Below are 25274 nucleotides of genomic sequence, written 5' to 3'. Positions count from 1 at the left end.
TCGGATCCATAGTGCGCATGCGCAGTGATACTGCCTCCGTATGACGTCCAGTCCGCGATGGAGATTAAAAAACAAACAATAACACAGGTTTCTGTTCCTGTCTTTGGTAATGTCACCCTGTCTTTTTGTTCCACGTCTTTGTCGGTCAGTCCTGTTGTTGGTTTTGTTAGAGAGTTATGTTAGTTTACCATGTCTGTGTTTTGAGTTCCTCCAATGAACCCTGGTCCAAGCTGCACTTGGTCGCCCTGCTCCTTTCCACACTCCATCCGTGACAAGATTTTCTTCAAAATTGTTGTACCATGATTTTCTTCAAATAAATAAATAAATAAATGTAAAAAAATAAATAAAATTTAAATTGTACCCATGTATAATGCGCACCCCAGATTTTAGGACAATAAATTAGTTAAATTTTGCGCATTATACATGGAAAAAAAACGGTACTCAAAGCAATGTAATACAATAAACCGGCTAATTCTACCATTACTACCGGGAACACTTCTTTCATTTTTACTTATAAATGGCATTGAGTTCACACAAGAGGCTAAAGAATAGGGGTGTAAGGATTCATCGATACACATCGATTAATCGATATAATGCTCTACGATTTATTGGCATCGATGCTAAACGTAAACATCGATTTATATCGCCGTGTTTGACCTCGGACATTAGACGCGACTTTATTTTGAAATCCAGTTCATTGTTGCTTGCTTCCTTTTTCCGGGAGCAGTGAGCGGCGTGTTGTGCTGTGAGCAGAGCAGGCACGTGAAAGGGGAGCCGACAACTAGTACGCGGCTCCTGGGCTGGTGCTATGGCTAGTGTCCAAAAAGACGAGGAAATTTGCTCCCCTTTAGGCTTCAAGTCATTCGTTTGGAAGCACTTTGGATTCCAAAGAAAAGATGGATCAACGGACAAGACACGTGCAGTTTGTAAATCCTGCCATGCGGTGATCAAATATTCAGGGAGCACAAATCTCGCCGCACATTTAAAGAAAAAACACGACATCAAAGTTCAGTGTTAATATAAGCACTTTGTATACTACAATACTCTTGTAATTTCCTAAATAAAGAGTTTGCAGTACCTTGTTGATTTTGCGTATGAATTGTTATAAATCAGGATATTGTTCTATATTTTTTATTTAAAAAAATATATATATCGATCGTAGAGCACTATATCGCAATGTATCGTGAATGAATCTCAGCAGGCTTTAAGATATCGGCAAATATCGTATCGTGGTTCTTTGTATCGATATGATATCGTATCGTGACAAAACCCGCGATTTACACCCCTACTAAAGAATGGTTCATGTATTTCATCTATCGGCTTGTGGTTTGAGCTCCCGTGCGCTGACTGGATGTGAACACGTCCATTTAATTGAACGGAAGTAAGTGTACGTATTCCGCTTCGCATGCCAATGCCACGTTTTCAAGGACCCTTGATGTTGTAAACTAGCAAAGAATATACACAAGAGGGTGCAAAATGTTCCTTTCAGCAGTCTCCTTTACTCCACAGCCATACGTTATGATTGTACAAAGCCCGCAAATTAAGAATGGTCTGTAAACTTCGAGCTACAAAGAGGTGCAATGTCAAAGCAAAGCCCTCTCCAAGAAGCCTTGATGTTGTAAACTGGCAAAGAATATACACAAGAGGGTGCAAAATGTTCCTTTCAGCAGTCTCCTTTATTCCACAGCCATACGTTATGATTGTACAAAGCCCGCAAATCAAGAATGGTCTATAAACGTGGAGCTTCAACTTTGTGTCTCACAAATAGCTGGTGGGAGTCTCATATGTTTTGGGAAAAGGCAGACTGGTGTATCCATTCCCGAGTACAATGGCCAGACTTCCAGCGACGGGAATGATGTTCCATGACAGCGTCAGGGTGATGTCCTCGTGGGCCCTCAGTCCGTTTCCGTCATCGCAGAAGAACTATTTGGATTTTTGGTCTCTGAGGTACAGCGTGTCTTTTCCTCGATAGACAGTCTTGTCCCAAAGCATCACCTGGTTCAAAGCATTTTTTGGTGTCGCGTACTCGGCAAACACAAAGATATAGAGCTGGAGGACATTCCAGTTGAATGCCGGCTGCAAATTGGCCGAGAGGTCAAAGGTGATGTAAACCATATCACAGGGCTCCCCGAATCCGGTCACGTTGTAGACATTTCTCAGCATGACTTTGGTGACATGGATGTCCACGGGAACGCTTGTGTCGATCAACACGGTGGTGATATAACAGCCGAAGGCTAAGGTCATCATGACGTTGGTCGAGAAGTCGAAACAGTTGTTGGCTCTCGAACAAACAGAGTTCATGGCTTCGAAGGTGAAGATCGGCACCAGTCAAAATGAGGATCGGCACCAGTCAAAATGAGGCAAGCGCATCCGTATGCTATGCCAGCCTCTCTCATATGACACCGCTTTGCTCGGTATCGGAAGTGGCTTTCATATGTCACCGCGATGCTCGGTGCTCGGAGCGCGTTGCGGATTGGCTGTAGGTTCGCCAAACACGGAAGTGACGTTTGAAGCTTTCGAGCAAAGACATTTCACCAGCATTGTATTTATTTAGTTATTTTGCACGTTTGTGTCGCTGTATCCTATACCGTTTCAATGTGCAACTTTGCCATCAAAGCCTTACCTAGATAACAGAAATTGAATCAACATTCCTACTTCCTCTTTTTTTTTTTTTTTTTTTACAAGTGTGCTCTTTTGGCCTACCCTCCCTATTCAGGCGAAAGATTCCTGAATTTAACATTATTTTGCGCGTTACTCCCGATCAATCACTATGCCCTCTAATCCGCAGATTTTTTTCAATGCAACACAATACATTTTATATAGCGCTTTCAGTTTCCGTTGTGGGGAAGATGACGCAACACGACTCCTCATCGTCGAGAGGAGAGACCAGACTGCTCGCTCGGACGCACTGTCTGAGAACACACCCTCAGACGCAGCCATGTCAAAATTTTAAAGATATTATGCAATGCTCTATGATTTTTTAAAAGTGTAATGGACTATGGTGACCTGCAGACTTTCGGAAAAATCAATGCCGCCCCTTGTTGCTATGGAAACCCGGCAGCGCCGTCCTGGTGGTGCTCCAGATCTACATTGAAGTGTATATTCATACACCATGTTATTTATTATTTTTCAGGAAGATGGTGGAACAGTCATTGGCACACATTCATTTGATGTGCAATAAATACTGTCTAGTGTCTAGTAAATGCATTGCGGTGCAACATCATTATATACAGGGTGACCCCAAAAAGATGCGTACCCATGTTTTATTCAATAAAAAATCCATTTATTAACGGATGTCTTTTCTGTTGCAGGACGTGAAAGGTGAACCTATGGATGATCGTTTTTAGCTATAGTTGCCCCAAAAATGTCTTGGACAAATCAGCAGAAGATATTCTCCCTGGAGATCTATTTTGCAACAAAATCATACCAGAGTGTACAGATTCAGTTTCGAAAACGTTTCCATTGTCGCAACTTTCCACCAAAATCAACGATTGTTAGTTGGGTTACGAAGTTCAGAGAGCATGGGACTGTAGTGAACTTATGTTCTAAAGCCACAGGGGGAACTTATTCAGGCAGGAAAAAGACTGCAAGGACAGAAGAAAACATTGCTGCAGTGAGGGACTCAATAGAACCCAGCCCTAGGAAATCAGTGCGTAGACGCAGCCAAGAACTCGGAATGACAAGGGAGTCACTGCGGCGTGTTCTTACGTCAGATCTGCACCTATACCCATACAAGATCCAAATAAAGCAAAAACTAACTGATGCTGACAAGGAAAAGCGAGTAAAAATGTGTGAATGGTTCTGTAATGTGCTTGAAAATGACGAAAACAGGTTTGCTTGCAACGGAATGGTGGACATTTGGAACACATCTTGGGAAAGCCATAAATCGACTAAAAATTGACAGAAATAGCTGACATTCTGGTGAATGGTCTTCCATAAACTGAATAATGTGTGGTTGTAATTTGAAGTAAATAGCTTTTTAATCAAACTCACAATTGAAATTTTCATGTGTACGCATCTTTTTGGGTCACCCTGTATATAACAAATTGAATATTATATATATATATATATATATATATATATATATATATATATATATAATATACTACGTATAATATATATAATATAATATATAATATAACAAGGGAACAAAAAAATATATATAAATATATACATATATACTATATTCCAAAAAAACTTGGAAACCTGTCATGAACTCTTCAAATTATTAAAACACAGTCGTCCGACCTTTGTGAGGGGAAACCCTGTACTGTAGTGTAAACCTCCACAGGATGGCAGTAATTGACCGAGTGCGGGTGTGTCTATGCACGTACTCCGGCTTGAGCGTGAATATGCGTGGGAGTTCCTTCTCTCTGCATTCGGACCAGCTGCTCAACATTTGCTTTGCGGGGGCGTCATTGAGCGGTCGAGCCGGGGTTTCTTATTATTGGCGAGAACCTGCAGTCAACTCCACTCTCACCCATCTCTCATCTTCGCCAAAACAAGTCGGGGATTCAAGCATGCCTCCGTCTCCCCGGCCCCCGAATGTCAGCTGATCTCCCCCGACCGACAGAAGACGGAGATTCCGCCGAGATTCTGCCACTGCGACAGCCCGCATCCGCGCGTATCGTCGACACCTGCAGCAGAAAGACCAGACAAGACCACAGTGTGTGACAGAAGATCAGAGACCCGCCCCCGCACCCCCTGCACACATAGTCCCCCCTCGCTTCCGACCCCCAGGATGTCCGGCAGCAACGCAAGTCTCGCGGAGCGACTGATCAAATGTAGGCAATGATGCACGGCCAGTGACGGCAAATGTCCATTGTGTGCACACCGATTCAACGCTGATCACCCCCCTCACCGTTTCTTTCTCATATGTCTGTCTCGTGTTCATCTCTGCTTGTTATCTTAGCACCTATCACTCAATAAAGTCACCGTGCATGTGCCTGCCTCTCAACCTTTTTGGGGAGGGCGGGAGATGAGAAGTGGTGGGTGGGGAGTTGGAGAGAGGGGGGGGGGGGGTATCCGGCTCCATACGACACCATCAGGGTCTTCCCCTCGTTATTCTATTAGAATTCACTCCTGAGCGAGGCAATACCCCATTTTCCAAAGGGGGAGGAGGGGCGGGTGGTTTTCCAATGCACGGGCTCCGTGTACGCGCACCACTCCTAGCGGTGGTTGGCTGTTACTGAATAATACTCTCCAGAGTCACCCACGGAGTGATAGAGGGAGGCACAAGGCAGCGAGTGGGAGAGAGAGATGAGCGTCCTGTTTCAATGAACCGAAAAGCAGTGTGACGATGACAGCGAAAGGCAGACATAAAGGTAAAAGCAAAGACTGTCCTCGCGTGTGTTAAATGTGGCCACGGGGATGATGTTACGACGAGAAGAGAGAGGGAGGAAATGATGCTGCTACGGGGGGCATTTTACAACATTTCTGCTGATTATATACTGTATTTCTAATGTGCACGTCTTGTTTATGCGTGTGCGCGAGTCTGTTTATTCCAAAGGCATGGCCTACATTGGCGTTCTAGTTTTATTTTTAGACACAGTCAGATGATCGATTGCTTAGAAACGCTAGGTTACCTACAGTAAAAAGTTTTCCAGCTCAAGTGTGCAGCATCCTTTCGTGTTTTTGCGCCTATAAGCTCGACATCCCCAGCGTGGCCCTTTAAATCTCCCCACTGTCCTCTTTTCCTCGAGGCCTGCGCGTTCGAGAGTGGTTGCGTTTGTTACCGCGGCTCCAGCCTCTTCCTTAGCTCCCCTCATGTTTCCCTGACGGTCAAATGAGAGACAAAATGGAGTGAGAGGATGTGCTGGGCTGCAGATGAGAGCCCGTCGCCCGCCGCCAAGATGACGACGGCGATTCGTGCCGCACTAATTGTGTTATTGCATCATTGGATTATGGAATATTTAATGTGTTGATGACCGGAGAGGGTGTGTTTGTGCTTTACGCGTGGCTGGATATAGGAAGGAGGGCTTTGCACGGATTGTCGTGCGCGCATGTAACCACCACTACGGCTGACATGTTACACACGCACGCACCCACGCACGCACGCACGCAGCCTCTCTGTCTCATGCGACGATGCTTGGTCGACCCACTCGTAATAAAGTCAGAAGGTCTCGGTGCCGGAAGAAGCTGATCTGACAGCTGAACGCGTCGCTCGGGCATGCCCCGGTATTCCGTGCGTGCGTCGTACTCAGAAGGAGGGGGGCGGCGAGGGGGAAAGGCTTGCATTCTTTGCACGTAGACTTTTGGACTATATGAGCATGCACTTCCTCACCGTGTGCGTGAATTTCTACACGGAACATTTGCGCATGTGCACGGGCTTTGCTGGTATAGCATGGATTCCTTGAAATCGTTGATAATATTGAATGTCCCCGCCAGCAGCACTGTGGATGAGTGATTGCCTCACAGAAAGCTGTTATTCTGTCTTTTTCATTAAGCGGGTGGAACAGTCAGTTGCACACACTTTAATTTGATTTGCAATAAATACTGCACAGTAAATTCATTGCAGTACAAATATTTCATGCGGCAAAATATGCTAGTAGTCTGGGTTTCCTGAACTAGGTGATAATATTGAATGGTCCCCCCGCCCTTTAGGAACAGTGTGGATGAGTGGTTGCCTCACAGAAAGAGAGGTTTTGGCAGGGGCGTAGTTGAGGGTAGGAGCTGGGTGGGCTTTTCCGAATATGCCCTTTCTACCTCATTCCTCGCATTTTGTAGACGTTATAACAATCCCATCCCCTAGTTGTCTTTCCGAGCTGCAGTGAAAGCATCATGAACAGTCAGGGGCAGATGACCGGTCGGTCTCGCAAAAACCATGCATGCACTGAATTTGTACTCTAGAATCATACTTTGCGGCTATGGGGGTGGGGGGGTGTGGGGGGGGGGGTTCAAATGAAAGTGGAATCTTAGTATTAGTGGATGAAAAAATTAAATGATCTCAGTTCTTTTCCTTTATTCTGACTTCTTCAAACAATTCTCCCAGCTATAAAGGTTATATAGGTCATGTAAATATTTGGAAATTATTTACATTTGTCTTATTTTTTTATATCCCCAAAACATGACATTTGAACTGCAATGTGTGGACTTGATATCCAGTTTTGACAATTTGTCCTCCGCAACTTCTGAAATAATGGCCACCCAATGGAAACGTTGTGAGTCTGCTCCTGTTGGCCCGGAGGACACCGTATCCATGACTTCCAAAAGCAATTTGAAATACGGACTCATCAAATCATAGCACACTTTTCTACTTTGCATCAGTCCATTTCAGATGAGCTTGAGTGTAGACAAGCTGTTGATGTATCTGAGTGTTGTTAATACATATCAGCGGAGCTGCGCAAAATAATACCAGAGAAAATCCATGCAAGCACAGGGAGAACATGGCACTTCCACACAGAGAAATTATTGAACATTGCTTAAACAGAGCATGTGAATGATCACTTCGGGCAAACATGGTAGGCAACTGGTTAGCACATCCGCCTCACAGATCCGAGGTTGTAGGTTTGAATCCGGGATTTTGTCTTCTTGTGTGGAGTTTGCATGTTCTGCATGTGGGTTTTGTCCAAGTATTCTGTTTTCTGCCAAACATGATAACTGAAGATCAAGAAATATAGGTGTGCATGTGAGTATGAATAGTGGTTTGTCGATTTGTGCCTTGTGCTTGGCTGGCTACCAGTTTGGGGTCTACCACGCATCACGGAACTCAGGAATGTGTGAAAACAGGACATAAAGTAAAGTTCTTGTCTGTACATAATTTACTTAAAAATATGTGTCAGTTCAGGGTGTACCCTGAGCTCAACAGGCATCTAGTGTGGTATCGAAAATGGACGGACGGATAGATGGATGGTTGTTTGTTTCCTCCTCTCCTTAACTGAGTCCCCTTCCCACATACCATCATAACTCTCCCTCTGTGTTGTAAACATCTGGGCCACCAGAGCTCAGCTGCCTCCACATCAGAGCAATTGTGCAGCATATACACTCATGCATTAGTCGTAATAATGCACACACGCACGCAGACACACACACACACACACACACACACACACACACAGGACTCCACAAAGTTATTCATCACACCTGGTGAGAATGATTTAATGTGTTTGTGCTGAATGGGGATGGCAACATCAGTCACACAGACAGCCCTGTCGGTTAGACTGAGCCGGGTAGTTCCCATATTATGGATTTTAGCGCTGTTTGTCAGATAGAAGTGCGTGGAGATTGAGCCAAAGGACAAAACATACCCGCAGGAATGGACAGAAAGTGTGGGGGCGAGGTGAGAGTGTGAGAGAGAGGAGACTGCGTGAAAAGGCCACACAGGAGTCTTGCTGGAGCAAAGCACGGCAAAAGGATTGATCACTCGCGTCTTTCTGAATCACGCACCATAAAAATGACAATTTTCTCTGATTGTGAGTACCGAGAAATACTATTGCAGAATCAAATGCTAAGTGGTTCGTAAAGTTGGTTCGTATATAAGCACCATGTTTTGCCTCACAGTTCAATGTTCAATCTCAGTTCCAGTCCTCCTCTTTGGAGCTGTGAGTGTGCATGAATGCCCTGCAATTGACTCACCACTAGTCCAGTGTTTACCCCACTTCACTCCCAAATTCAACTGGGATACGCTGGAACTCACCCGCAACCCTAATCAGGGCAATATAACAGGGGTAGGTGGTCCGCGATCCTCTAGTGATCTGTGGCGGTATTGCAGGTCGTCCGAGAAATTGGAAATGGAAAATAATTGTAACACTTAAAAAATGGATTCATTATTTAGATCTGATTTATTTTCCAGCTAGTTTTGTGAATCATTTACCCATCCAAATGATGTCCCGATAATAATATAAATATCCTGTATAGGTAGGTCTATCCTTCTTTGGTGCAAAATGGATTAATATTCCGCCAAACCAGCGGTCCCCAAGTTGCTTCTTGATTATAATGGTGGCCCCTTGAACAAAACCAGTTGAAAGCCCCTGCTATATAAAATTAATAAGACCACATCATATCATAAAAATCTCCAAATGACATGGAAATGTCTGGCTGGAGGTTTAGTAAATACAAAAGAAAACAAAGCAATGTAATTATTTAGACAATTTCATTTGCACATTTAGTTATTTGACTTAGTTAATACCAAATTGTGACACTTCTAATATTGCTATAGAATAACAGAATAAAAGGAGACCACATCGCAACTGCACTGAGTCAGTTCATTTATGGTTGTGTGTAAACAAAACTGAATCAGCAACATGGCACCTACTGTGCAAGCATCCTTGGACACCGGCTCATAGTATGGGCTAATACGCCATACATGGTGGCTGGTAGCAAGCAAGGCGAAACAACTCAGCGCTGATGAAACCTGTTGATTGAAAAACAAATCTGTCCTTCTCCATTATGTCTTTAGTTGCCAAAAGGATCCTGCTCAAAGCTGCAAAGACTGATGATGCATTCATAAAATGTGGGCATTGGTGTTGAAACTCAACCTGAGCAAGCTTTATCAAATAATAGCATAATTCAGTTGTGTCATTTTATGAATATTGCTCGATAAATGCGGGGACCCACCTGTATTGTATCCATTTCTTATCAGTGTAAACAGAATACTTAGCATAAAACAAGCTGTTTTATGGCATCGCATTCAAATAAGTGTGGTCACACCGGGCTCTGTTGATGCGATGCTTACAAGAGGGATAAGAAAGCGCAAGGATGGGAGAGAAAATCAAATGGAAATGTTTTATGCCTCCATGAGCATAGGCTATTCGTTGTCTGTGGCAAAGCTACATTTCACTGGAATGCCCTCCAAAAGACTTTTGTTACAGTGCACATTTTGGTTTGTAAGCACAACTGTAGTTGGCAGTGTGAGTCATAGCTGCATTTCATTTCGCTGTACAAGAGTCGCAGTCTGACTCAAGGATCTGGCTTAGCGTGGCACATTGGTGATCTTCACTGATAATCGAGAAATTATGAACAAAAAAATAAATATAAATGAGCACACATTTCAGTACAGCTGAAATTAGGAAATTCTGTGAACAGTTTGGAAGAGCAGTCGGTCTTGGCAAAAATGTTTCAAGCTTACGTGACAAAGCAAAAATTGTGTCAGGAAACGCCTTCAGGAACATATGAACATTATTTGGGGTTTGTTTGGTTAATTCTGAACATATTCAAGTTATATGGGAGCGCGGACACATGTGCAACCACACTATCTCAGCTTTTTATTTCTAATTTCTCTCTCAAAACAATTTGAACAAAATTCAATTGAGTTGTACTGGCCACATTTATGGTGGTAAACGTTTTGCAAAGGTGTCATGTTTCTTCCGTCACAAAAAATGACCATTTTAAGAGGCGTGTGTAGACTTTTTTACTGAAATGTGATTCTTTTAATTTCATTTCTTAGCCATGCCACCCAATTGCCTGGCCACTTGTTCCTATTGGGAGCATTCAAAGGGCTCAATCATAACTTACGGCTCAGCTCGAATAAGAAAAGCCTAAGAGTACTGCACAGTTCTTTGAATGCATTTAATTTGAGACTTTCAAAAAATTGTTCATTTCATTAAAGTTTATACTAGTACATTGCAATGTACGTATCAGTTGATCAAAGCTTGCTCATAATTGCACACATGCATGCATGCATTCATGCATGCGCAAACCACCACTTCTGGCATGGCTTGGGGCACTCTGGCCATATTTCCTTTTAGTGCAACATGCTGCCCTATTCCCTCATGGTCGCCCCAAGGCCTTGTGTGAACTGCATTTAGGAGCATAAATCTGTTAGGTTTGCATGTTGTCATGTGAAGTAGGGGTCACACCTTGACAGGTATGTGTGTGCCTCGTGGAGAGGGTGGCAGGGCAATGTCTATTTATAGGGAAGGCACTCCACAGAGAAAGAGAGAGAGGGAAGCAGAGAGTGAGGGAGGTGTCGTCTAATGAGGGCAGGCTGTTATGGGATGAACTGTTGTTTTTGTGTGCGTGTGCGCGTATGTGCATGTTTGAATGTGTGCGTGAGGATACACAGATGGCTCTCAACGTGTGTAGAGTGCTGAATGACAAACGTAACTTTGCTTGTTTTCCTACCACAATCATCACCTTCAAATACCCATGGTCCTGTCACCTGACCTGGGCCAAAGATGTTGAATAAATACACACATGCGCGCACACACACGGATGCATACACTCACACAAGCACACTATTAAGAGTCACATAGTTCCCCCTTCAGTTTTCATACACTCCAGCTTTTGCTCCACTCCCATTTGTAATGGCTTAGTCTCATGCTTTCATCTGCCACTTCTTACCATTTGAATTTTTCATGCAGAGGAACAGAATATAGGATATTGGAAGGTGTGTGTTTGGGTGTATATCTGAGATGAAGGCAACTTACATGTAACGTCTTACATTCTGACGCTCACTTTTCATTCTAGTCGATGTGTCCATTCGTCCGTCCCACACAGAGACCAACAACCATCCGCACTCCCACTCACACCTATGGGCAATTTGGCCTACCAAGCATGTTTTTGGGATGTGGGAGGACACTGGAGGACACTGGAGGAGCCGGAGAAAACCCACGCAGGCACGAGATGAACATGCAAACTCCACACTGGGAGGGCCGGAGGTGGAATCGAACCCGCACCCTCCTAACTGTGAGGCGGACGTGCTAACCAGTTCTTCACCGTGCCACCCACATTAGGGCACAATGTTGCACAATTATAACAACCACTTGATTTTATACCTCTCTTCCATTTGCCAAACACAAAATCTAGAACTTAGAACAGATGACGAGACAGTTTCTGTTCTCACTTGATGTCTCTTCCTGCTGCAGCAGCACTGCTACTTGCCCATAGTGCTCTGTGACGTTGGAACTAATGAAACATCCCTCTAATTGATTTGAGCCATTATAAATAGTCGGAAAGTGGATTCTGATCAAATTCTGCTCCAGTTAGGGTATTTGACCAGCTCAAACAAATTTAGGGGCTTTGGTTGAAAGCCGTGTCATGGACTCGTCCTCGCTGCTCTGTGCTGTTTAGATTTTTGGCTGAGCTGGCAGCTTTGTCACTCAGAAGATTCCACACAGTTCAGCTGTGGAGAGCGAATCGGAGGACATACAGAACACAGTCGGACGTATGGATGTATGAATGAGAATATTCACACTCAAGTAGACTCAAGAAGTAGCTCCAAGTCATCTAATTTGTCAATCTGTAAGAGTAGGAGACAAATATCCCCATTTGGCAGGCAAATAATCTTTGTTTGTAAAATTGAAAAATATTTTAACACTCATTGGGACTTCAAATCCCATACAGGAGTTGGATAAATGAAGGTTTTGTTGTGTATCATTATATGTGTCAACGGGCCTTCAACATCATTCTAATGGGAATATAATTTGCCATTTTGTATGGACAATGATCAAAATAACTATCAGTATTCTCAGAGATGGTTTTAGAAGCAATGTAAATAGCTTTTCTATCTTCAGCAAAATATCCCTCCTTCACAATTTACAGTCCTCACTTGACCTAATGTAGCCCCCTATCCATCAAAACAATCAAAATTGGCTTGACACCCAAGGACTGTAATAAAGGTAGCCCAAAACGAAGATGAGAGCAAGTCGAGTCACTCATTTCAGGGTTGCAATACTAACATACTTGTTTTGGAAATATGGGAAGCCACTGGAGAAAACTCACTCAAGCGCAAGGATAACCAAACTCCACAAAGGAAGGCATAGACCTTTGAACCTTGATTTTTGAGGCGACGCACTCACCACTCGGCAGACCAGGTAACCACTAGTGCATCGTGCTACGCCTTCTAAAAAATATTTCTGCTATAATTCCTGTCAAGTATTTTAACTGCAGCACCTCCAGTCTTTCACAGAGTTTATATGTTTTGCCAACACAATCTGTTGCCGCACCCTGAAGACAGGGACCTGTATTAGGGTTCGTTTCAAGCATTAAATATTGATTTTAAATCTGTGAATAAAGTATAGTTAGGCTGCCTGCCTCAAGGACATGTAAGACAAACTAGCCCTTCTTCATGCCATTGTCTTTTTTTTTTCAATTTGAGTTTCTTTTTCTCATTCCATTTTTTTAATCCTCATCAATGTGATGTCACATTGTGTTGAGTGCCAAGAAAGGCACCTTCTAATAAAATACATTAGGCTTCGTTGCTAAAAGAGGCACAGAGCAGTTTTCTATAAAGCTCTTTTGCGCCCCCAAAACCGTGTGGCTATTAGTGCTGTATCCGTAAATTAAACTTTTATCAATGAGGCTCATTTGCATATAAGTGGGCAATCTCCCCGCCAATTACTGTACCTCATTTAAATACACGTAAACCACCAGTGCACCGAGACGCATTCTGCCTGGCGTTCGTGTTTGTAAATTAGATGCTATCTTTTTGCATCATTTTTACCGATTAGTGCCACGCAAGAGCGACAAAATCCTTTGGTGAATTCGGCCCCATCTGATTATGAATCAATTCATTTGGGGTTCATTTAGATTAAGGTGTCCACTTTCCATTTGACCAAATGTCATCACCATACAATTGCTCTAGTTGTCCCTGCACACTGTGCTTAACTCATTTCCTGCTTGCCAAATATGCATTGTATCTGTGTGGTTTGGCAAGAGGAACAACTTTGAGCTTCAAATTCTATTGTCTTTTTGAACTGAAATAAAAAGGACTTTGAAAAGGTCGGCTGTTGGTCGAAAAGGACATTAAAGCTACATTGGCTGGCAACCGGTTCAGAATGTCCCCCGCCTACTGCCCGATGACGGCTGGGATAGGCTCCAGCACGCCCGCGACCCCAGTGGGGACTAAGCGGTACAGAAAATGGATGGATGGATGGTCCTGAGTTGTTTTTTCTGCCAATGGTTTTTCCAAGTATTGTTTCTCTTCCAGAGCGGTGTCTCTGCTGCTCTTGACACTCTCATCCCTGCCCCATTTTCTCAAAGGGCTCTACATTTATGACTTGCACGCATGCACACACACACACACGCACACACACACACACACACACACACACACACACACGCACACACACACACACACACACACACACACGCACACACACACGCACACACACACACACACACACACACACACACACGCATGCACATACTCACAAACCAGCTCAGTGGTCTAGTGGTAGAGTGTCCGCCCTGAGACTGGAAGGTTGTGGGTTCATTCCCCGGTCGGGTCATACCAAAGACTATAAAAACGGGATCCATTGACTCCCAGCTTGGCACTCACCATTAAGGGTTGGAAATGGGGGGTTAGATCACCAAATGATTCCTGAGCGCGGCACCGCTGCTCCTCACCTCTCTCCAGGGGATGGATCAAATAGGAATGGGTTAAATGCAGAGGACACACTTCACCACACCCAGATGTGTGTGTGACGATCATTGGGACTTTAACTTAACTTTTAACTTAACAAACACATACACACACACACGCACGCACACAAGCCTTAGTTTTGCCTTAACTCAGGAACATGCACGTGTTGAGTTCAAGTACTGTCCAGTAGTATATGTACTAGCTTGTGTTCCCTGATTGTACTTGAACAGTACACCAACAGTACATTACTGGGCTATGAAGCTGAGTCACACACTGACCACAGCTTGTTCTCTTGTTTTTCAGAACTAACTCTGAAGTCACACGGATGAGTAACTTATACTTTTGTGTTTTCTCTAAAAGCGTGGTGTGGGCAAAGTTTTGTTTATTTGAATATTAATCATTCACAACCTGAAAGGAAAAGATGGTTTTAGCACTTGGTGTGAAGTGACAGAAAGCAGACGCTGCAGTTTGGAAGCCGCTGGTGTCCTGGGTTGTGTCAGGGCACTTTGGTGTGTTCGTGTGTTGTTGTCACTCTTAAAGGTGACGTAATGGACTACTAATTGAGACTTGAAGTGGAATTAAGTGCGAGCGAATGTGTCCTATTGCAGAGTACCCACATGACTACAACTCATCTTATTTCCACCGTCAAACCTAGGGCAAGACCAATTAAACAAATCAACAGCAAATTTTATTTCAAAGTGGTATGTGTTCCAAAACGTATTTTGTCCGTGATTTAAAAATGCCTTTTCTATTTTTAACCACATCGAGTTTTAGAGATATTTTCATTTTTTGTGTTTTTAAATTTGGCCAATTATGAAAAGCTTGCGCAATGTACATTTTACCAGTACTTGTAAATTAGAGCAAGACGTTTCAGAAAATAAAATCCACCGTTGCTGAATCAAACCCTAATTCATAAATACAACCAAATATATTTCATTTTACATTGTTGATATATGTTTTTTATAGCCCCGTCAAAGGTGTGTAGCCCCAGTTAAGCCCTCGAGCATTGTATTTGATTTTCTAAAATATATTTATGATTTATATTCTCATCACCCTATGTTTCAATAAAGCCCCCTGTATCTGCAGGAGAGCAAAAAAAACATCCTGGATATGTGTCCGTCTTGTCTCCTCAAACTGTTCGACTATTGAGTAGTACATTAAAAGTTGTTATTGTGATTGATGTGTTCAATTAGCCATGGTTTCTCAGTCTACCTCCAAATCAAAGAGAACAATTTGTTGTAGGTAGGTACTGCACAATAGAAATGGGGACATTCTAACCATTAGTGCCATTAGCAAGCGCTGTACAGCAGCTCAACTTTTTCATGTAACTTGCGATAAATGGTTTGTATGTTTTTCAAAGAACAGCACTGGACGATTTTTTGTGGTAGAGTTGCCAAATCGTCTTTCCCCGCCTAATCTATCCTTGTTTACAGTGTGTTTAACGCGGGTTTATTTTCAAGTCTAAGAAGAGAAACCTGGCTGTCAGGCTTCGGAGTGGAGGAATGGAGCAGGGCGACCAAGTGCAGCTTGGACCAGGGTTTATTGAAACAAACTCAAAAAGACTCGGCATAACTCACTAACAAACCTAACAACAAGACTGACCGAAAAAGACGTGAAAAAAAAAGACATTGTGACGTTAACAGAACAATAGCTAGACTGACCAGGACGTGAGACAAGAAAACAACAGGACCTGACGACAACAATGATTCAACAGGGAGTGACACACAAACAGGACTTAATATACAAGACAGGTAACAAGAGGCAGGTGAGAATGATCGCACTGATCATGGGCACACTGACAGACGGCCAATACAATGTCAACATGGACGTGACCGGGGACGAGTCGTGACACCTGGCATCCTTGAACGAAAATCTACTGCCCTTCAAACCGCTCATTGGCCCCAGAGTGAGCGTGTTCACAAAAACGTTCACAAAGTAAAAATGTGCTACGTTCATCACCAAAAATATGAACGGGTTCATGAACTTTCATTCACTGAACGCGTTCAGGTACAACACTGCAGAGGAGATTGTTGATTGTTCACCGCGCCAAAATGAGAGAGAGGCACGGCAATCGAGAAGAGGGAGGAATAAACAGACGGGGCAAGAGTAGTGCAAAACAGAGACAAAGTGGCAGAGTGTGTAATGTGTGTATGTGTGTGTGTGGCGCGAAAGGCCTACTTTTAGCATGTGATCTAGGCCATTATCTGTGTTAGCACTGGTGGGCCTCGAACAGGCTCAGTGGATTATTTTATTCCATATGATCTCATGTGTGTTCATATGTCCCTTACAATAATCAGCCAGTCACGAAAACCTCGCCGTTCCGTACATGTTGAACGGCTGCACCCAATACACCTCTGCCTTTTGTTCCTCATCACTGGGTTTGTGCACTCTAGTGTGTGATTACGATGTTTTCAACGTGCCTTGTTTTTGTGTATGTGACTCCTCACGTGCAGCTGTGCACTCTCGCTGTATCACCCCCATTGTCAGTCACCCCCCACCCCCCACACACACACCCCCATGCTCGAGCAGCGGCCTGAGGGCCTTCATTATGTAAGAAAGACATTGCTGCAGAAAAGAGGCGGGAGACATTACTGCGGAACGGAAGCAGGCAACCCTGATAACTGTGGCAGCCACTGCTTCATTATCGTACGCCTTAGCCTTCATAACCCAGGCAGAGTCAAAGCATGCAGCTCCATAATGGAGAGCACAGAGGACTTACAATGTTAGAAGGGGAGTTTTTTTGAAGGAAAAATCGATTAACCGTGCTCTTCTCCCCTCCCTATCTATGCACGCCAGCTCGCTTTTCACATGTTAAAGCCCTTTATTTTTAGCCACACACCTCTATTCATATTATCCCTCTTCTCAGCGGTCCCCTTCCCTCTGGCCCATCGGCTGACCATGAAAGAAGTGTTCGACGCTGAGGGCCGACCGAGGGTGGACCTGCTCAAAGCTCACCTCACCAAGGAGGGCCGGCTGGAGGAGGCGGTGGCCCTGCGCATCATCGACGAGGGTGCCGCCATCCTGCGCCAGGAGCGCACCATGTTGGACATTGAGGCACCGGTAACAGGTATTTGGATTGATGTACAGTACGGTAACTTGATCTCTTACCGCCTAAAGCCCGAAGTCAACTAGGATAGGCTCCATTGGCTAGTAATTCCCAATTACATTTGCAGAGCTAAATCTCTCAAAATATATGGCTTCTCTGTTTTATTTCTCCAAAAATATCTTACTATACCAAACAAATGCAAGTGACTTCCTTTGAGCTGAAAGTCACAATAGGTTAATATATATTTACAAGCTCCTGTATGTATTAATACGTCAGATGTTCACTGGAACATATTAAAATCTACAGAGTAATAGCATGAGGAAACCAACAGTAATCTTGGAGTCATTCTCATTTCTAAATTTTAAAAACACCATTATCTTCCAATCCCAAAATGTTATTTAGCAGTTCCCATCCATTTTTCTGAGTGAGGACCCAGACAGCAAAGAACAGTTAGAAACACAAAACCGTAGCGCATAGGGTAGAAATCCCCCCAATGATGTAATAACCAGGATAGCATTGATTGATTCCTTAATCTGCCATGTGTATCTGCTTGTTCGTTTGCACATGGATGAGAGACACAATTGGTGTATTATACGCCTCACAATGTCTGCATGTATTTCCTTAACTGGGAAACAGTACAAAGCAAGGAGGTGGATAAATTGAGATTGATGGAGAGCAAAATGTAAAACAGGTTTCTGAGACGAGACAATCATACTCAAACCCATCCAAACGATTGACAACAGTGTGTGTGTGTGTGTGTGTGCATGTGTTTATGCAAATTGAAATTATGAGACAGATCTGTGTGGGATGTTCGAGTGCAGGAACACGGCTCGGCTTTCACAGGTACACCCTCGGGGGACAACGAAAGATAGGCAGATGCAGAGATGGTTGAATAGAAGGTGTTTAGTGCAGATGTTTTTAAACCTGATGCTTCAGGCATAGAAATAGTGATCTGCTATTTAATGTTCTTCTACAGCTAAGCAATCTGACTCAGAAGAACATTCCTCAAAAGACATTTGTCTGAGCCAGAGAAAGTGATGGGTAATTTACAGAAAAAGCTAAGACAACTTTGTTCTGGTTTACACACATGAAAATAATGTGATTTCAGAAACGCTCTCAAGGAGAATAGCAAAAATATATAAAACTGCTAGAAAAAAGGGTGTTCGGCAAAGACCACCTGCATATAGTCCCAAATACAAGAAACATTTTGGGCTTGTATTCTTTGAAGCCCAACTTGGGTCTTGTAAATTAGAGAGAATTCTGAATAATTCCCAGTTCCAATTATGGCGCAGTATAATAAGCCTGCAAGAAAACTGAAGATGAAGAAGATTTTCATCTAAATGATACATCTAATCAACAAAAGAATGGATTTGCAAGAAGAAAAAAATAGAATGGCCCAATCAGGGCCTGTTCCCACAGTAAAAGCAATGTGTGTGTGTGTGTGGGGGGGGACGCGCGAAGGAGATTTGCAATGCGTGAGCAAGGAAAAATATACGTCTAATGCAAGATGTGGCACACTGATAGACTTCCACCCATGATGACACTCACACACTATTATTCAATCATTACCAAAATGTCTTCACTGTGTTCATCGATGTGAGTGATGTATAGTAACGAGCAATGGCAGTAAATGCTCTTCCATTAAATGGCAGAAGTTACACTCAATCTGTGTGTGTACATTGAGATGAGAGAAGATCGCCATTATTTCAGTAACAAGTTTTTTGGGGTGACATTTCTGTTTGGTGTTGTGCTGTGAGATTTTCCTTGGGCTTGTTTAGACTGGCGTTTTGTACGATGCAAATGTCCGGTCCTATTTGACTCATGTTATTTTCAATTTCCTGCTTAATTGAAAACAGGATACAAAAATGACAGAGACGAAAAGATTGTGACTAGATAAAGGGGCAGACAAATATCAGCAGTTAGACAGATGCAGCAGATCGAGAGTAAAGCAGCTGCAGTGAGGGACTTCGCAAAGTGAAAACAGATCGTGAGAGAGGCGGATGGGAAGTTGCATGCCGGCAGATCATAAGGTCCTCAAGTCTTTGATAATGTGACAGCTTCAAACAAGAAGGCTCATTTGAGGTGGTACACTACACATGAATATGAAATGGAAAATCCATATTTGAGAAAAAGGAAACGGGTGTACTGACTGACAATATCAATGTCACATCAAGGGTCACTTTTAACACGAATCTCTTATACAACATATTGTAAAGCGTTGTTTCATGAAAATTTACATACAACCACCATGACACTATGTACTCATTGTCACAGTGTGTGGTGACATCCATGGCCAGTTTTTTGACCTGATGAAGTTGTTTGAAGTGGGAGGTTCACCAGCCAGCACGCGCTACCTCTTCCTGGGGGACTATGTGGACAGAGGCTATTTCAGTATTGAGGTAAGAATGACCGAGCCCGACAGCAAATAGTGAAAAACGAACGCTCCCCTTAAAGTGATTCTAATTGTATATATATATATATATGTATATATATATATAGTATAGTTTCAACTTTAAATATAACACAAACTATGATGATAGCAATATACGTACCGTATTTTCCGGACTATAAGGCGCACCTAAAAACCTCAAATTTTCTCAAAAGCTGACAGCAACTAAAAAAGATAAAATGGAGAATGATTTGATTTGGATTAAAAATCTGACATGATGCATTAATGGTGCGCCTTATAGTCCGGTGCGCTTTATATAAGGACAAATATTTAAAATAGGCCATTCGTTGAAGGTGCGTCTTATAGTCTGGAAAATACGGAACTTGTTGATCAACTTGGCTCAAAAAACACCTCATGAAAGCATGCAAACGTTTTTGCGATATTGGCGAAGTTTTTCGAAATGTCTCTTTCCATTACTGGTTTGCTATTGCACAATTTGCATTTTGAACATTTCTGAGGGCAATGGAAACCCATCTGCACAAACTCAACTCACTTATAAAGCCACCAACCAATGAACACGTTCCAGTCTTTTTTCATCACATTGTGTAGCCTACCACAAATTCCAGTTTTCTGCCTTCTAATATAGATTACTGTGTATCATCATCAGAAATAAAGAACCTGAGATTAATGCTGAATTTACACGTCTGGCATGCTCATTGAGATTTTGCGCCAAAAAGGATAGGAAACGATTGGATTTATCTCTGGACAATAGCTGCAAGTGAATGAAGGCATTTCTGTGATCACATTGTCTGGCTGAAGTGAACCGTGAGGAACTGTGAGTGTTATGTCACTGACAGTTTGGAGGGAAGTGAGTAATATTTAGTCCACCTTTGTTACACTCGTCAAGGGCAGCTCGATCTAATGTAGAGCACTTACTTTGAGCATATCAGCTGGGACAGTATCATTTTGGATTCAATTTATTCCAGTTACATTTGAAGTTCAGTTGCTGTATGATGTCCAAGTCACAGAGGTTTTGTATGGAGGTGGATAAACAGAAAGTTGCATCATGCAACAAATACTTGGGATAAGAATAAGAAAACAGACAATTAGCACAAAACAATGACTGGAATTTTGAAAATGTTGCTTTTGGTGAATGTAGTGAAATTACCTCCACTGTCATCTTTGCATGCGCAGTTCCGATCTATTGACATGAAAGTATTTCTCTACAGTTTATTTAATACATTAAGTTCACAAATGCATGTATTTAATTTCTAGTAATCTTTTATTTTGACATATTGCCCACTATATAGTGAAACATATTTATGGATTATTGAAGACAAACCTTTGTTCAATTAAACAAGAGTCTATTTACGTATCTATACCTCAGTCTAAACTCCTTAGTACTATCTAGTACATATCGCCCATCTCCTAATTCTTTCTTTTCTCCGGTGAACATTTAGTGCGTGCTGTACTTGTGGTCACTGAAAATCCTCTACCCAAAGACACTCTTTCTTCTGCGGGGAAACCATGAATGTAGACATCTGACGGAATATTTCACCTTCAAACAAGAATGTGAGTAACTCATTTGTTTCCTCGAAATGTTCATCACCGCTTTGCAGTCTGAGTTAAAAGTTATTCAATGAAGCAACACATACTACATCTATCTGCAGTCATGCGTTTTATTGCGCTTACTGATTGTGCTTCATAATCCAGAGGTTCTGAATTCAAATCTAAAATTTTGTTTTCATCCATCTCTTCACCCTCCCAAAACACACATTTAAGGATAAGTACTCCAAAGATTTAGCAGTGTAGAAGTGTTTGTTATTGGATTAAGTGTGTTCCGCATCCCTCGTCCATGTTCCTAGCTGAGTCCGTCAGCCTTCATTTCCCACAATGCAGTCTTCTCCATCTTTCTTTAATTTCATTCTTCCAGTCCTTTACCCTATAGCTTCTGTGCCTACTCTCTGATTCCATTCTGCCTGTGAGTCCTGTCCAAGAGTGGAATGATTAGCGGCAAATTCTTTTGGCCTACAATGATTGGCTCAGGGACTTCCTCCTCTGTGTCTGATTGGCCAAGGGATGAGGAAGATAATTTCCCTTGGTGCTCTTGGCGAATGGTGGTCGCCCTCAATTACCATCTGCTACATGCGGTTACATGCGTGTGTGTGGTTTTGTAGTATCTTCGGAAATATGTGTGTGTGTGTGTGTCTGTTAGAGAGAGAGAGAGAGAGAGAGAGAGAGAGCGAGAGAGAGAGAGGATGACAATGACATTCCTTGCACACATACACGCAGACACACACACACTACTTACTATTAACGTTGATTGGAGTGGGATCTCCTTCTCTCAATCGCTCTTCTTTCCTCCTACTCTAGACAAATGTCGCCCCTAACCTTTCTTCTCTCTTGTATCATTTCCAAATGTCCTCCTTCTTTCTTCATTAAATTATTATCCCTTTATTCTTGCATCCAAAATCTGCCCCACTTTTCTTCTATTTCAATCCAGTGATATTGCTTCTATGTTAGGATGCACTGTGTGTGAAATGTACGTAAGTGATATTGTTGCCAAATCAAAGGAGTATTTGTTTTTAGAACAAAGCAATCTGCCTCGCAGTGTGTGCGCGTGCGTGTGCGTGTGCGTGTGTGTGTGTGTGTGTGTGTGTGTGTGTGTGTGTGTGTGTGTGTGTGTGTGTGTGTGTGTGAGTGCTGCTTCATTCTCATATTTGGGTCAGATTTTTACTTCCTGAAAAGAGAAGTCAAGTTTTGAAGGCATTGAACGCGTCTATTGCACCTATGCCATCCTGCTATGTGTTGCATGAATGACCTACTAAGCTAACCAACTACCAGCTTTGATCGCTCTTACTTTTTTCTCCGAGTCCAATAAGAAGCGTACTGCGTGACAAACTAGCCGTTCAAAGCCTCAAACACATTTGGAGCTTCTCTCAATTTGTGTCCCCAAATGTCCCTCCCGCAGGTAAGATTAAGTATTCGGAGCAGGTGTATGACTCCTGCATGGAGGCGTTTGATTGCCTGCCCCTAGCAGCCCTGATGAACCAGCAGTTCCTCTGCGTGCATGGGGGTCTTTCACCAGAGATCCACACACTGGACGACATCAAAAAGGTACAGGCATCAATGACCTCATTGCACACTTCTTTGTTTGCATCTACTGCATAGGATGTTGCCATTTTCAAAAATTTCAAGAAAGAATATAATTAAGGATGAGTGAATAAGGGCATATTCTCTCATCCGCTTCAGTCAGGCACTCTTGCTTGACTTCCATCAACTTAAGTGTGTCGATCGTACTTTCCGGACTGGCTGTAGTAAGTTCAACTCCTTGTGAAGTTGAAACATCATATTGGGCCTTATTTTTGTGCCCAGTTCTACGTGTGGTCAAACTGTGCACACAGGTGGAGTTTATTTTTCTTTTAGTATTTTTGTAGAAGGGCGCACTTTGAAATGGCCGTTTGCGCTGTTGTGGAAGTAAACATAGTAAACATTATTATCGACCAATTGAAGCACCTCTTCTGATTCCCTTTAAATTCAGCGCAGATGAGGCGTCCGATCTACAGGGCAGGAGCATAACAGATTTGACGCGCAAATGACCTTCATAAGAAACAGCAAAGATGTCTCCACCTGTTGCACACTCTAAAGTGGGCACTTAGAGGACGCCTGCCAACCTTGATCATATGTTTGTGCGTGACAAACCCCCTGCATGCACACGTACATACACATACTAGAAAATAGAGCCCTTTGTGTCATTTTAGCTGCTGATGGCTGGTAATGAGAGGGTACTGAGAGGGGGTGCACAACCGTCACATTTATGCTCACCATCTATCCAACAGCCATAATGAGTCTGTACTACAGTATGCCAATGACCAAACATTGACAATATCATATTTATTGATCAAAAAGTGCCAGCGAATAATTTTTCCAACCTAACTTTTGTTAAAATGCCTGTTCCTCACCCAATACACCCCCAAATTAGTGTTTTCCTCCAATCACGCATCTCGGAAGTAGCTCTGCTGATTCCTCCTGTCTAAGCACCAGAATAAAAAAATAATAAATAAAATAAAAATAGCCCTGTCATTCTAGTTACTAGTTAACATGAAGATAACCATGTTATCGCTCGCTCCTATTCATGTTAAGAAGAAAGCCACATTTCCGTATTTTCTCTTTTTTTTCACATCTTTTGATGTTTATATAGAGCATTACAAGGTGAAAAAAATACATACCAAACTCCACACATGAGCGTGGAGGTAGAGAGAACACAAGCTTCCTCATCTAATGGCAGTGTTTCCATGGTGAATTTTCTGGTGTGACATCCTCTACCTCCTGTGCGGTGGGGGGTTGCGTGATCTGTTTGCTTTTCTTTCCTGTGATTTACATGCCATGTTTTGAGGTATCTGTTTTTATGAAAGAAATGTGTTTTTCTCACAGTATTCATGGACAAGACTTATGTCGATGTGTTTTTGTGTGTCAATTGTGTGTCCTAGTTGGATCGATTCAAGGAGCCTCCGGCTTTTGGGCCCATGTGTGACTTGTTGTGGGCAGACCCACTTGAAGATTTTGGCAATGAGAAGACCCAAGAGTACTTTGGACACAACACAGTCAGAGGCTGCTCCTATTTCTATAGGTAAAACCAAATGAACCCTGTACCCCGCAGTCTTCAAAGTACACAGGAAGTGGATGATGCAATCCTACAGGCTGGCATAATTATTATGACTTTAATTTAAAAATCAAATATTGCCCATGTTTTACGTGAGCTGGTTTGGGACACTGTAGTGAAGAGACGACAGCGATTCCTCCAATGATCCAATAACCATCACTTGGATTGGCACTGGAAACACAAATCTTGGCCAATTCATGCACACATTGACACACAAAGACACAACGTTATGAGATTTAACACATAAATACAGCACGCTTGCAAACACATTCACGCAGTTCCGTTTCAGCATGAAACGATATCCCACAATCCCAAGGGAAACCACACGGTTCTGTTGCTATGACAACTGGCTACCACTGTCAGATTCATAGTGATAGTGATACAGTGAGAGAAGGGGGAAGTGCATGATGGTGTTGTGGTGACGAGGAGATAAAAGATGCATTTAAAACTCAAAATTGACAAACGTATCGAGACAAGCTGCACTTTAAAGAAGGATGAAACGCCCTTTCTGTTTGTTGTGGTGTTCCTGGTCTTGTTCATACGGCAGTTTTATTTTCCCAGCACAGACACAGTGATTTTCTTAAAGTCTAGATGCAGAGATAGGCATTTTACTAAAGTTTGCTGACCCGTCATTAACATTTGTCAGTGCCCTGGACACCCGTCCGTCATCGTCAGTCCATCGTTTTTTTTCAAGCCCAAAAAAATGTAACTCACTCCGCCATTACGATTTTAGGCGCTTCTGTCATCACTTCTGATGTCATCACATCAAACGTCAGTCACCCCCCAAAAAATCAAAGGCCCACAATAGAATGATGTCTATTTTGTTTCCCGCCTTGTGTTTTGGTGTGTAGGTTGTTTTGTTTATTTGATATTT

The 25274-nt window shown here is 42.7% G+C and overlaps 1 protein-coding gene and 1 pseudogene across 2 annotated transcripts in view; one reads left to right on the top strand and one right to left on the bottom strand.

The window, feature by feature from the left end:
- Positions 1–1758: 1758 nt before the first annotated feature.
- LOC133165487 (signal peptidase complex subunit 3-like) lies at positions 1759–2301 on the bottom strand (annotated as a pseudogene).
- Positions 2302–5103: 2802 nt separating this feature from the next.
- Positions 5104–25274, top strand: part of LOC133161862 (protein phosphatase 3 catalytic subunit alpha-like) — a 30925-nt gene continuing 10754 nt past the window's right edge. For both annotated transcript variants that reach the window (XM_061290567.1, XM_061290558.1), the window contains exons 1-6: positions 5104–5324; positions 17169–17369; positions 19623–19747; positions 21198–21309; positions 22709–22854; positions 24228–24367. In XM_061290567.1, coding sequence (XP_061146551.1) covers positions 5300–5324; positions 17169–17369; positions 19623–19747; positions 21198–21309; positions 22709–22854; positions 24228–24367 — 749 coding nt within the window. In that variant the 5' untranslated portion in view covers positions 5104–5299. The remainder of the gene's footprint in view (positions 5325–17168; positions 17370–19622; positions 19748–21197; positions 21310–22708; positions 22855–24227; positions 24368–25274) is intronic.

The sequence above is a fragment of the Syngnathus typhle genome, linkage group LG1 (assembly GCF_033458585.1).
Source record: "Syngnathus typhle isolate RoL2023-S1 ecotype Sweden linkage group LG1, RoL_Styp_1.0, whole genome shotgun sequence".
Taxonomy (NCBI): Eukaryota; Metazoa; Chordata; class Actinopteri; order Syngnathiformes; family Syngnathidae; genus Syngnathus; species Syngnathus typhle.
This window is presented reverse-complemented; position numbering and strand designations above follow the sequence as displayed.